The sequence below is a fragment of the Gopherus evgoodei genome, chromosome 3 (assembly GCF_007399415.2).
Source record: "Gopherus evgoodei ecotype Sinaloan lineage chromosome 3, rGopEvg1_v1.p, whole genome shotgun sequence".
NCBI classification, from domain to species: Eukaryota; Metazoa; Chordata; order Testudines; family Testudinidae; genus Gopherus; species Gopherus evgoodei.
In genome coordinates this window covers 128548240-128562315 of record NC_044324.1, presented here as the reverse complement: position 1 = coordinate 128562315, position 14076 = coordinate 128548240, and the positions used below count along the sequence as shown (strand labels likewise).

The 14076-nt window shown below is 44.0% G+C and overlaps 1 protein-coding gene across 2 annotated transcripts in view; it reads right to left on the bottom strand.

Moving 5' to 3' along the window:
• Positions 1-12104, bottom strand: part of TIAM2 (T cell lymphoma invasion and metastasis 2) — a 126074-nt gene extending 113970 nt beyond the window's left edge. For both annotated transcript variants that reach the window (XM_030556623.1, XM_030556624.1), the window contains exons 1-3: positions 12017-12104; positions 9700-10902; positions 4334-4769 (exon numbers count right to left, since the gene is read on the bottom strand). In XM_030556623.1, coding sequence (XP_030412483.1) covers positions 4334-4769; positions 9700-10902; positions 12017-12031 — 1654 coding nt within the window. In that variant the 5' untranslated portion in view covers positions 12032-12104. The remainder of the gene's footprint in view (positions 1-4333; positions 4770-9699; positions 10903-12016) is intronic.
• Between the last annotated feature and the right edge of the window lie 1972 nt (positions 12105-14076).

The following is a 14076-nucleotide window of genomic DNA, read 5'->3' as shown; positions in this document are numbered from 1 at the left end:
GCTGAAGCCAAAGCCTGAGCAATGCAACTTTGCGGCAGGGATGCCCTGCGGCATGGGGCCCCAGGCAATTGCCCTGCTTGCTATCCCCTAATGCCAGCCATGGCTTTTGTGTGCAGTAAACCAGTTATTGGGCACAGGTGGGCCGTGGAGTTTTTATAGCACATTGGAAGGGGGCGCTTGAAAGAAAAAGATTAAGAACCCCTGGTGTAGAGGGCAGTGGTGATGTGGGACAGCAACAGGTGGGGAGGAATCGGTGGGATGTGAGTTGTCATAGCAGAGAAGAGAGTTTTGTGCTGCGGACACGGGGTCATGGCTGGACTGGGGAGTACCAGGGCTGCACCAGGGTTCTAGGGAGAAAGGGAATCCAGTGCCCCTCTGTTGAGATTTAGGTGCTAGAAAGTCTTCCTCTGCCACTAGGGCAGGTGCAACTACTAGGCGGTTGCCTAAGGTGTCAAGTGGCTGGGGGCACCAAAAAGCAGTGCCCTGGCTCGGAAGGGAGGAGCCACCCTTTTGGAGGCACCGGAGAGCCAGAGTGTCGGCTTGCGGCACGGGGGGGCAGCAGCCCTGCAAAAGTGGCAGTGCTGCTAGTGAGGAACAGCTGTGCCCCTCCCAGGCTGCGGCCCGGCGCCCCCCCCGGGGGATCCTGCAGGCTGCAGCAGATGCATGCGGGCAGCAGCCCCTGTGTGCCCCCCTTGCCGCGCTTGGGCTCTGTGGCTCCCGGGCATGTGAGCTGCCACCACTGCTGGGGCATAGGGCCCTGAGCCTGCTCTGGAAGGGGTGGCTCACACTCCCAGGAGCCGCAGAGCCAGAGTGCAACAAGGTTGGACCTGGGGGGCACACAGAGGCCGCAGCCCACAGCATGTATCTGCTGCAGGAGTCCTGGGGGAGAGGGGAGGAAGGGGGGAAGGCCGCATCCTGGGTAGGAGGAGTGGGAGGCGTGGCTGCTCCCCGCTAGCCGTGCCACTGCCTTTGCAGGGCTGCTGTCCCCCCTGCACCGTGCCTGCTCCTCCATGGCTGGGGTTCGCCGCCGCCACTGCAAGCGGGACGCTCTGGCTCTCCAGCGCCTTCGGAAGGCAGCTCCTCGTTGACAAGGTGCTGCAGTGGCCCAAGTCCAGCAAAGCCAGTGAGTGGACTCGAGGCGGGTGCCGCCAGGGTGGGATGGGGAGGGGAGGGGAGGGGAATGCTCACAGGGGGGCTGTGCACCCTCCAGGGGAGTTCAGGGAGTGGGGAGGGAGGAACCTGGTCTGGGGAGCAGCCCCTGGGCATGGCTGGCCCCTAGGATCTACAAAGGCTCGTTGGGATTTGCCCCTCAATGAACGGATGTGCGGGGGGCAGAGGGGTGCAAGGTGGAAGTTTTGCCTAGGGCACAAAATATCCTTGCAACAGCCCTGTCTACCACTACTGCCTTAACTCCCTCAGCACAGAAGGCAGCAGCACTATGGGATGTCTCTTACGTGTTAGTGCAGCAGCACAGAGGCACATGGCTCTCCATGACATGCCTACCTGGTGCACAAGACAGCCAGGGTCCGATGCTGGGGAACTGACTAACTGTGTTGACACATCAAGGCTTCCAGAGATCTCAGTGCACCACACAGCAGCACCACAGGGAACTGAGTGTCTGTGCCACAGCATCAGTGCTTCAAGGGCTACCTCTGACCCATACGTTAAGTCAATTTATACCCACTTACAGATGTGCAAACGCCAAATTGAATGCCTCAGCTAACCCAGGGAAATGTCCACGGCCCCCCATTCAGCTGTGCATTTTCTTACCTATAATGCTTCTTGGCTTGCTCTGAACCTTTGAGACTGGGGGTTGGAGTAACCTAAGCTGTGGGCTGGACCACACACAAGTGAATGGACGATGGCAGGAGTAATATACTGGCACTAGCACTGATGCTCATCATTAGTGAAGGAAGATTAGTAGGAGGATCTGTCACAAAAGCCTGAAATACTGTTGTGGGCATCAGAGGTGGGGAACCACCACTCTAGTGTGTTTATAAGTGAAAAGAGGGATGTAGAAGTATTAAAAATAAAAGTGTTTTTGGCTTTCCAGTACATGAATTCATAGAATCATAGCATATCAGGATTGGAAGGAACCTCAGGAGGTCATCTAGTCCAAAACTCTGCTCAAAGCAGGACAAATTCCCAGACAGTTTTTTTGTGCTGGTTCCCTAAATGGCCCCCTCAAGGATTGAACTCACAACTCTGGGATTAGCAGGCCAATGCTCAAACCACGAGTTATCCCCCCCCCAATAGTAATTTAGCGGCTCAAAAAAGTATCCCCGAAAAGAAGAGGAAATTTTTGCTCAGGAACAGGTAATTAGCCAGTATTGTTCTAATAAATAAGGTGGCCAAATTTAAAAAAACTGGAAACTTTTCTGCCCCCACCAAAATGCACAGGTGAGGAAACTGTGAACACAAACACCCATCTTTGTGCTAAGTAGTCATTTCTATGTCCAACTATAGACTCTCCGATTTTTAAGGTCAGACCATCTCGATTACCTAACCTGACTTCTTGTATAATACAGGCCATAGAATTTCGTTAAGTAATAACGTCTGGTTAAACCAGAGCATGTCTTTTAGAAAGACACCTAATCTTAGATGCACACATGAACAATTTTGTGGCTGAAAGTGGGATTCCACTTCTTAATAATCTGGCCCTGCAACACAGTATCCCCAGTATTGACAACTATCAGGATTTAATTTATTTATTTATTAGGAGCAATGGGATTTCAGAGTGTGCTGGAGCACAACTTGTGATGATACAAGAAACTCCAGTCCCTTTGCGAAATTAAGCCATGCCAGAAGCCAGCAGAATCTCTCCCCTATGATCACCTCCCTCACAGGGGAGGAGTGGGCAGCAAAGAGCCCAGCAGCTCAGCTCAACTCTGCTCCCTCTTCCCCCCTCACCACCTTTAAAAACACGGACAAGAGGGTAATATTGCTCCTCTTTCCCGCAAACTGCAGCATCCATCCTGGGAAGGGGCAGAGGGAGGTGAAGAGCCCCTGGAGGTGCCCCACCCTCAGCTTGGAAAGGGGGAGTGGGGACCCCATTACAGCCCTCCCAGGCCTGGGAGAAGGGTGAAGAATGCCAGGAGGTGCAGCGGTGAGGCTTGGGGGAAGCTGAGGGGGGCTCTGAATTGATGGGGGGTTGGGGGCAGTTGAACCAAAGGGGGCTGAACAGATGGTGAGGGCAAGATGAATTGCTGGATAGGGACATGCAGACACACATCACCTCCACATTGGTGCACATAAAAAAATTACATGCATGAGAAAAATTAGAGGGAACACTGACCTGACCCCTCAGTCTGTAGGCTGTCACTCATCTCTCATAGTCCAAACCTCCAAGTCTTTTCTCGAAAACATCCAGTCACCTCTGTCCCTGGTTTGACCCTAGACCCAGGGTCCCTCACAGGAGTCTGAAATCTTCCTGTAGTTATCTGCTCCTGCCCAAAGCCTCTCTGGTCTGGACAATCTCCGCTATCCATTCCAGAGAGTTCCCTCCCCTTCAGAGATTTCCCATCCTCCCTTTCATTAGTATCAGGTGCCTTCTCCTTATTCCCAAACAGGCCCAAGTGGGAAGCGCCTACCTTGTCAAAAGGAACTGGGCCAATTTCCCTTATAGAGGCTAGTCACCCTGTGAGAGGTCCAGAATTGTTTTTAACTGCCAAAATTATCAAATGCATCCTCTTAATTGACACGTACCCAATTTTGCATGAGTCCATAAATCAGAGAGCTGGACAGGTAATTATCCAGTTTCAGTATCAAATGCAGGGCTTCCCACCCAAAGCTGAAGGTGCAAATATAGGCCCACTTTTAGGAAGGTACTTAAGCACATGCCTATTTTTAAGCGTGAGAGCAGATAACTTGTGTACTTAAAGTTAGGCATAGACTTAAGTATCTACCTGAACTAGGCTTTGTCCACACTAAAGACCCTACAGCTGTACCCCTGAAACTGTGCTGCTGTAAGATTTCCTGCGTATCTGGTGTATCCTGGTGAAAGTGCTCCCACCGGCATAATGAAACCACCTTTAACAAGCAGCAGTAACTATGTTGACAGGACAGTGTCTCCCACCAACATAGCACTGTCCACACCAGCACTTCTGTTGGTGAAACTTTTGTCGGTTAGAGGAGTGTTTTTTCACACCTGTGACCGACAAAAGTTTTACAGACAAAAGTGCTAGTGTAGATAAAGCCTAAGGTCATCAGGGGCTGAGTTTCAGTTCAAAATGTTATCTAGGTTTCATTTAAAAACAAAACAAAACAAAAACCCACCACCAAACAATAGATAGCACCTGTGTTGGCAGGTTAAAAGAGTTTAACAATGATTTACCTTTGAGCGTTATCCAATACTGTTTCCACTTTCTCCGTGCAACCAGCTCAAGTTTTTTTTCCTTCTGTAGAGTTACCAACGGCTTGAAGAAGAGCCACCCTGCTTTGCGCACAACTCCTTGTTCTCTCTCATACAGCAGATCCAGTTGCTCTAAGGAGCTGAGTGATTCACTGCTGGAGTCCTCTGTGTCTGTTGATGTGTCCGTATTCTCAATATTTGTCCTGCTCACGTCCAGCTCCCTCATGAAATTTTCATAAATGTTCTGCCTCAGGGCATCACTGCTGATTGCATTAGTGGATTCACTTCTCTGGGGCAGAATGTGGCCAGAGCCAGGCGACCACAGTAAACCAGACATCTGCGAAGGTGCCAGAGTGTCTGTACCATGGTTATCAATTCTGCTGTCAAAGTACTCACTCAGATCTTTGGATTTTGGCTCCTGTAAATAATGCAAATTGCAAGTAATCTATGGCGAAGAGACATTTTATAGCATCTTGTTTGTTTCATGTATCGTGATTGTAAACTCCATCAGAGTGGGCCCGCTTGCACCATGATGGTGCCTGTTAATTCTAGCAATCTTTGCTACTGTCAGTATTACTGCCACATTTTTATTCAACAGAATCCCAGTAAGGCTAATTGCCAAACCAGCAGTGTCTGCTAACACAACAGGCCTCAAAAAAAAAAAATCCCCAGAACTTATTGATAATTGCTGTGATTACACTTCCAACAGCCCAATGGGCATTGTGAATAAACTATATACTCCTGACAACGGTGAATTAATCTGTTTTCCTGAGCATTGTGAAATAGGGACATTGTCTTTTACACCCCGACCCAACTATAACAGTAACACTGACAAGACTAGTTTTGCTTATTACAGAGGATTTATAATGGATGAAATTAAATTCAATCTAGGTAGCAAGGTTTCAATATCTGACCATTTAAAAATTCGGATTAGCAGATGTGAATTGATTACTTTAATGGAGGTAAGCTGATTTTGCCTCCTGAGGATCTGAAAAATGTCAGTCTGAAATTTGAAATATTTTTAAACCTACTGAATTCACCAACTATCTGCCAAGATAAATGCGTTCAACTTCATTTTAAAACTAAAAGAAAGAGTGTTGGATGATTCGTATGAATCCAGGTTTTAAAATGTAGTGATGTATATTTTCTAAAGATTGCAGACATTGCTATTACAGTGGGGGCTTGACTCCTAGATCCAGCAGTGTATTATGAAATCCATTTGTATTACTCATGCTTGTATGATGCAATTTCATTTCTTCTGCGGCAGGGCAGTTCCCTTTTAAGTGCTCTGAGATAGTTGTTCTACATATGATTTTAATTCCACATTGGCGATGTGGAATGTTCACTCATTCCTGCAATAGTCTGTCTATATGGAAGATCTGAGCCTCATGGCCTGACTCAGCAAGGTGCTAAGTGCCCTCAGTGTCCAGTAGGGTGACCAAATGTCATGATTTTATAGGGACAGTCTCGATATTTGGTGCTTTTTCTTAAATAGGCACCTGTTACCCCTCTCTCCCCCACAGCCCCATCCCAATTTTTCACACTCTCTCTCTGGTCACCCTAATGCCTGGTGACTTCAGTGGGCTCTCAGGTGTCTTAGTATTTCACAAGATTGGGCTCTTGAAGCTAAATTCCACTGTCAAGAAGAATCATTCCACCAGTCTGATAGAAGGATTTATCTCCCATCTAACTGTATTTCACTGACAATATGCTTAAAGAATTACAATATGCTTAAAGAATAAGCAAGAGAAAAAAAACTATTTGCTGCCTTTTATATAGAAAAAAAATGAACAAATTTTACTTGAAAATACCCAGGGCTGTAAATAGCTCAACCAGAAGTACAACTATTACCCATGAAAATGTTATTTTTTGCTCAAGTTTACACTGCTTCTATAGTAATATTTATTTGCACTCTGACTTCTACATACGGATAAAGTAAACAAACACTGGTCTCCTGTGAACTAGTCACAGCAGAAGCTTGGAAAGCAACTGCATTTGTTTTCACATCCTAGATGTTGCACATCAAAAATGTACTGGAAGAAGCTGTGTCATTTTTTGATAGTATGACCACCTCCAACATAAAGCCAAGAGCAACAGTGTGATCCCATACCGCTGCAGATTTCACAAGAAAAGGTCACTTTTCAGCAAGAAGGCTGCTGTAGCAGTAGGCTCAGAAATGCCAAATTTAATTTAAAGATTATGTTCCAAGGCAATACATTTAGGTTTGAAATGGGAAGAGACCCTTCTAACATCTAGATCTTTTAGATCACCATGCTCAGCAAAATAGGTGCAGCTTTCCTATAAAAAAGAGTATATAGTTTTAGCATGTCATTGGTCTCTATCCTTTCCATAAAGCTTACTACCAACTAGGGCTTAGTTTCAGAGCACTAAATCAACAACGCAACACATATTGATCCATTTGGCACATTCCTCAGTACGGGACAGCGAGAAGCCAGCCTTTGCCAGAAGGAGCGTTTACCGAGTGATAAATCACTCTGCTGAAGTCAACTGAGTTATGCCAGTATAAGAGTGACTTGAGATCAAAATCAGGTTGAGTGTCTGAAATTCAATCCTGCAGATGGAGGCAGAAGTAATCCTAAACTCCAATGAATATCCTAATATGCAGATTTGGGTGAGAGTTGGATTCATATTATTTGGATAGTTGAGACTATTTGGAGTTAGAAAGAAAATGACAATGGATATAGAAGGTTTAAGATGTGAGCTATACTGAGCAAGGGAGAGAAGGCAGCAGCATCACCAGTGCAAGTGGAGAGGCAAGAAAAGATTTAAAAAATATATATTTTATGCATGTGCCTGCAAAATGGTGTGTGATCAATGGGATACAAACTCCTGGCCTGACTCCAGGCATTGACTAGCTGCAAATCTCCTGTAAGATTTGGGAATCTTCATTTCCCCTTTCTTAATCCAGTGTTGGCACAGGCACATGCTGAAATATTGGCATTTGAATACTTTCTTATTGCTCTTCATAGCCAATCAGCCAACCAGCTTCCTACAAAAGCCAATTTTCAGTTTATTTAAAGAATATATTATTAGGTTTGCAAATCACTAATAGGGCTTCATTTGGGGGCCCATTAAATAAAGTGCGAGCCCTGCCAATTGGTAACAAACTCCATTAAAGTTCTCATACAGGGTCTCAAGCCCCAAACTGATACCACTTATGAACTTTTGTCTCTAGGGATCTATCTACACTACCACTGTAACTATGTGACAGCATAGCTGTCCCCTGAGCCAGTTACAAGTTTAAAATTGGTAAAGTGGAAAGGACCCACCCACGCCTCCACAAACAAACTACGTCTATGGACAAGATGCTACACGTTTTAACCTGTTGTTGCTAGAGTCCTCATCTCAAAGACAGTTGTTACTCAAGTCCTACATTTTCAAAGTAAGATACTGTAATTAGGGTTGGGGTTTATTTCCTTTCACCAAGTCTGGTTTGATACAGACTCACCAGCAACATTTCCCTGCTGTTGTGGAAGTCAGTGAGTCTCTATATTATGTATACACAGCTGGTGCAAAACAGCCATTAATCCCTTACTAGATATTCTGAAAATGTTGTAATTAACTTATGCATAACAAAAGGGCTATGTTGCAGAGATCATATTAGAGCCCGATATTAACTTTTATAAAAAAAATCTAAAATAGTCAGTGCTGTTTATATCAGTGAAGAAACCTCAGGAAAAAAGCTAAAGCACTTAATTCCTTTTTTTCCTGTTTTCTAACAAGCAGATGAGTGCAGGGGTAAGGGTTTCAAGAACCTTGAGGACTCCATAATAACTCTCAAAAGTCTTAAGTAAGATAATGAACTAGCTGAGCAGCCTTCAAATTTCCCAGAGCCAAATTCTGTGGCCCTCTTGGCATTTACACATCTCAAATTAACCTGATTTCTTGACACAAACTGGCCCTTAATATTGTATGCTGTGCCTTGAAGTTAGTGTGGCTCACACACTGGTTGTGGTATGGAGTGAGGAGGCAGTCCAGGAAGATTATGTCACAAGATGGCACAATGCCTACCAAATCTTCCCAGCACACTGGGGAAGCACAGTTGCTGCATCATCCCTTAGAGGGAGCAGTGTGTGATCTCCTATTCATCTAGACAGTACTGCTGGACGGTATGAAAATGTACAGGTACATGGCTCTGCCTCCTTTCTGCTCACCTTTGTAGTGGCTTGCACCCCCGCAGTTTTAGAAGGGAGTAGCCCCTAAACTGAGGAGAGCACAGAGAGAACAACTTTGGCCAGCCCTTTCATGGGAGGCATTATAGGAGTGAGGGAAGTTTCTGCACTCCCAACGTGTGCGTTCCTACAAGGCTAGGCACAGTCTGGCCTTTACAGCAGGGCCGCTCGGGGGTGGGGGCAAGTGGGGCAATTTGCCCCGGGCCCCGCAGGGGCCTCCATGAGAGTTTTTCGGGGCCCCTGGAGCGGGGTCCTTCACTCGCTCTGGGGGCCCCGGAAAAAACTCTTGCAGGGCCCAGGCCCCCGGAGTTTCTTCCGCTCTGGGTCTTCAGCAGCAATTCGGCGGCGGGGGGGGGTCCTTCCGCCTCGTGGCCCGCTGCCAAAGTGCCAGATCTTCGGCGGCAATTCGGCGCTGGGGACCCCCTGCCACTGAAGACCCCAGGCCCCCTGAATCCTCTGGGCGGCCCTGCTTTAGGGAGCTGATTCTGGGACCTAGGGCAGGAGACAGGAATTTCAGTTTTGATCACAGCTATCCTCAGCTCCCATTGATGGGATTAGCCTTAAACTGTTAAAAGGGACACCCACTAACTAACCAGATGGTACTTCAGCTTTGATAACCAGAGAATTATGTAGTCAGGTTCATACACAAGAAGAAGGCAGCTAGATAATAACATCTCCATAAAACTACAGGTTTAACCAAAAACCCCGCTGTCTACAGTTGGACTTGGAGATATAACCGGGTTTCCTTTCCTAATTTGAGAGGGATGACTGCTAACACTGGTGATGAGAGGGAAAACATCTACAGAAGATATTTACAACATTCACATTCCCATGTTTAAGGATTTGTTTTACTGCACATTTCAGATTTTTATAGGCATTTTCAGGGCTACAAATTATGTTTTGATCCACAGGATCAGATATCTCTTCGCTTTTGTGCTGTAATTATTTTAAAAGCTCCAGTCCATCTCATGAAAAATCCAGTGACTTGAAAATCTATTCACTGGTATATTTGCTTCCATAAATGACAATTAGAGATAGCTGGAATTTTCACCAATCATTGAGTAGTCCTATGGAAAAATAAAATGCAGGCATTACACTAATGGAAGGTGTCTACAGCTCTCAGTACCAGACTTTAGGATGAGTTTTCCCACATACCTGCAGCTTTCTTTTCTTCCTAGAGAGGCTTCCTGTCCAGTCACTGATGCGTCGCATCCTGCTTTTTAATGTATCCTTCTTGGAGGTATCGTCGTTTAGGGGTTTGGATTTTCTACATGGGAGGGTATAAGAAGAATACTGTGCGGGGCCTCTGTGTTCTACCCTAGAGGGAACATCAATGTCTGAGGCAAAAGAAACACGGTTGCTTAAGCTGGCATGAGTGCCAATATATTCATCAGACAACCTGAGAGCTGAGGATGGGCTGCTTTCTAAATTTGTATCCTTATATAGATCGCGGAGGGAGGAAAGAGATGAACTTTGGTTGAAGGACTTTTTGCTGTCATTTGTGAGAAAACTAGCATGAATCCTTGTATCCGGAGTGCTCCTGGTCAGGTAGGAGCCATCCAGCTCATTGATATCCCCATTGTTGCCCCAGGGAGAGTCATACCATGAAGACTCTGAGCTTAAGGAGCTTCCTTTACTGGATCTAAGTCTTGAGTCAGTGGGAGATAGACGATGACTTGAAGTGTCATCTGTACTGGAGCTCCTCCTCACATCTAGCAGATCATTAGATTTGGATTCTAAAGTAGGTGAGTATCTCAGCAGCTGGACTGATCCATTGGATTCCTCTATAGAGACTTTGTTGTTGCTACTGTTGTGAAACTCAACCTTTAAACAGCCATCCAGCTTCCCCAGCGTTTTAATGAGAACTTTGGGGCTCCTCCTGTCATCTGGTAGTGGAGTTGATGCTAGACTCTCATTCTTTCCATAGCAATTTAAAATATGCCCACTGCATTCCCTGGAGGCAACATGATTACTCGCAGCTTCAAGGCCAATATAGTGGAAACCATTCTCAGGAAAAAATGCCGCATTGCTTCCCTGGCAGTAGTTCCCTGAGGCATTTGTCCTGTGTTTGGCATGGATACTGCTTTTAGAGGCCTTTGCCACGGTGTCACTGAGCCTAGGTGAATAAGGCTGGTTACTCTTGAAGTGAGAGAGGCAGCTTCTGGCTAGTGATCTTGATTTGTAGCTAGTGCCATTGCTGTTGTGTCCCCATCCATGCAAGGAACAAGACTTTTCATCCTTAGCATGAATGCTGTGAATTTTCAGAGAACAAGGCTTCTGCTTGGCACCAGATGCAGCATTAGTGTGATGTTTTGATCCATGAAAGCTGTACTGGCTTTCTGAATTCCCCATTTTCCACTAAATTAAGAAAAAAAAGTTTCATTAATATCAGTGGCCAGAAGATGAAGAACCAAGATGAATAGAGCACTTTTACTCTCTAAACAAGAATCAGAGTTTTTTTATTGTATGAAACAACTTTTTTCAAAATAGAGTCAATAACCATTTTCAGTATTTAATAATTAATTTTTTTCAGGGGCTGGGGAGGTGGCTAGGAAAGCTCATTCTTTGTGTGGTTTGTTACCCTGCTATAAAGCTACTAAATGCTGGCGTCTAACCCCACTGAAATCATTTCAACACTTCCCTCCTCCCACACCCCCTGGCAACATCATCTTCTTATAACTTGTAAAACCTTTAACTCCCAAGAACAATTGCATAATGAAAGGGAAACAACAGGATAATAGCTACTTAGATGTACAGTGAACTGTACTTTCAGAAAATCCCTGCTGCCAGGAGACATGCAAACTGCAGTTTCAGCTTGACTAGCTTCTGTGCAATAAAATGTTCCTTCAATAAATTGTTCAGCAAACCCCTACCTCATGATTAAAAAGAGCCAATCTGGAAAAAAAAGGGAGGGGGCTTGGGTTTTTTGAATAGCTTTATCCCTCATTTCAAACACAAAGCTGCACCATGTTTGTCCAGCACACAGAAGTTTGGAAGTTCACTCAGCAAAAATGCACTTGAGCAATCCTTGCTCACATAAAATAGCATTTACAGGAGAAGTTCAATTGCTAGTGTGAGACGGTTGTACAATCTGGCCCCATATAAGTGCACTTGAAAATAAAAGGCCCAAGTCAGCCCGCCCTTACATGGATGTCAAACTCCAGTGGTTGCAATGTACATACAAATGACAAAGAATGTTTTGAAAAGATATAAAACAAGTCATTCTAAACTGTTTTCTCAACATTGATATGGTAACTGGTGCTTCTCCTCATATTAACTTTCAGATTGTTGGACTGGACAAAGCTTGTGCAGCCTCTTTACAGGCTTCTGAGAATTAACCCCATTGTGAAAACAGATCCACATTTTTTTTTTACATTTACATTTATTTGAAAAAACTCTTCCTACCCAACCCTATTCATTTTTCATTAAGTCTTTTGGTATACAGTTTAGTATGAAATAGAAACAGAAATACCTCTAGAATCACCATTAAATGTGGGCGCAATTAGCAATCAGCGTACTTTGCATTGTCTTGATAGCTAGACACCACACTTTCCAAAAATGGGATGGCATTCCATGCAAACTTTCTGGAAAACACAAAACAAGGAAAAAATCTCTCAGTCAAATACATTTACATATATTTTACCTCTGCTATCAGATAAATCAACATAAAAATAAGACAGAGCACAAAAAATAGATAGAAGGGAATTGGTTAAGAGTTTTTAATATTTCTAATTCTTTCTTACTCCACTTTCAATCATGAACTGGCACAAACTTCCAGTACTCTCCATTTTGCTTTGGTAACATCAATTAAAATTTATCAGGCCGTGCAAGTATCCATTACAATTTGGACCACTTATATCGAACTGATCAGAGCAATTTTTTGCGCTTGTTTACTCTTGTCATGGCTGAATTCCAACCACGACTGCAGAGGTGAAAGGCTACTGGGTAATTCACCCTGTCAACTAGCCAGCAAACTTTTCTTAAAGTTTATTCTGATTTTAAGGTAATCTGCTAGCAAAACAACAAAAAGGCAGCACCAGGCTCTGTACACACCAAAAGGTATCAAGACAAAAGCTGCTACTGAGAGGCTGAATATGCCAGCTGTTCACATAGCACACAAAGACTGTCATTCAAAATAACAGGACAGGAGTTGAATTTCACAGAACTCAACAGCAGGTTATTGACTGAAAACGCCCAGTAGAAGAAATGCATCACTGTAGAGAAAGTTTTGGGGAGGAAATTATTAGAACAGCAGTTTAATGGATATACTGTTAACCAAAATTCATCCCCTCCCCCAAATAAAACTTGGTGGACAGTTTACATGTAATCCATGAAGAGTCCAAAGGACTATGACATTTTCAAAGGAAAAATTATCCCATCTGCACAAAAACAAACAATACACTGGAAGATTTAGCTTCTTTTAAAAAAAAAAAAAAAAGAAAATATGGACGATTTTATCTCTCTGTAACATATTAAGAACCACACAGATGACTAAAGGAATTCATCAGCGAGCTTTGTATTTGGCTAACTTTTAGGTTATCTAAATTAAAAGTCACAAACTAGCATTAAAAACAGTATTGGCAGAGAGCCTTAGATAAAGGTCAGCAAACAAATGTCTTAGAGGTGTACATATATATTTTTTGACCATGCTCTGCAGTGTTTACACACCCCTGTACACAAAGCCTTGGGCACTTTCACCAAGCTATTGGTTTGAGACTTTCACTATATGTAGGGACTTATACATCTTATGATAATCTACTTTATTTAATATTTTTAATAATAAGGAATTATTTATGCATCCCCTTATCTTGTAGGTACTAATTGTTTATGTCTAGAAAAGCATTAGTTACTTTATGTAACTTTAATAATAGCAACTTTAATACACAGCAATGGTTTAACAACAGAAGAGGGGAAAACCCTAGGTTCAAGATGAGGAAGAAACCAATTTAAAGAGAAAAAAAATAAACTATCAAGTTCCCAGTTACTCAGTCAACGTAAATCTTCAGCAAACCTGCTTTCACCATTCCAGTAGGAGCAGATCACAAACTAGGGAGTTTGTATGCAGAACCTACATATCAGAGCATAAAACTACATTTGCAAGGAAGCTTTGAGGGGCTTATTTCTATTCATAAGGGGACATTGAACCCAATTTGTCTAAAGCAGTCAGCAAAGCGACCATCTGGTCTCCATAATGATTGTGCAGTGGATGGGTAATCCTTTTAACAGAGAGGGTAGTGAGCAAGCTGCTACTAAGAACCTCAAGACAGACATCAATTTTTCAAGGCTCAAGCCACTGGTACAGCTTCCACTGTGTGTGTCTGATGCCATGTATATGTTATATAATGAGTGAAGGAATAAATTTATTTAAGGTACAATGACTGTAAAATAGGGCCTCAGTCAGTGTAGGAGCCAGTTAAAAGTACAACAAAACAGTCAAATTCCACAGAAATAATGACAAGGGATTTTTCTCAGAGCTCTGGGACTTCAGAAGGCCAGGACATTCTAAACATTCAAACCAGTGAAACAACAAAT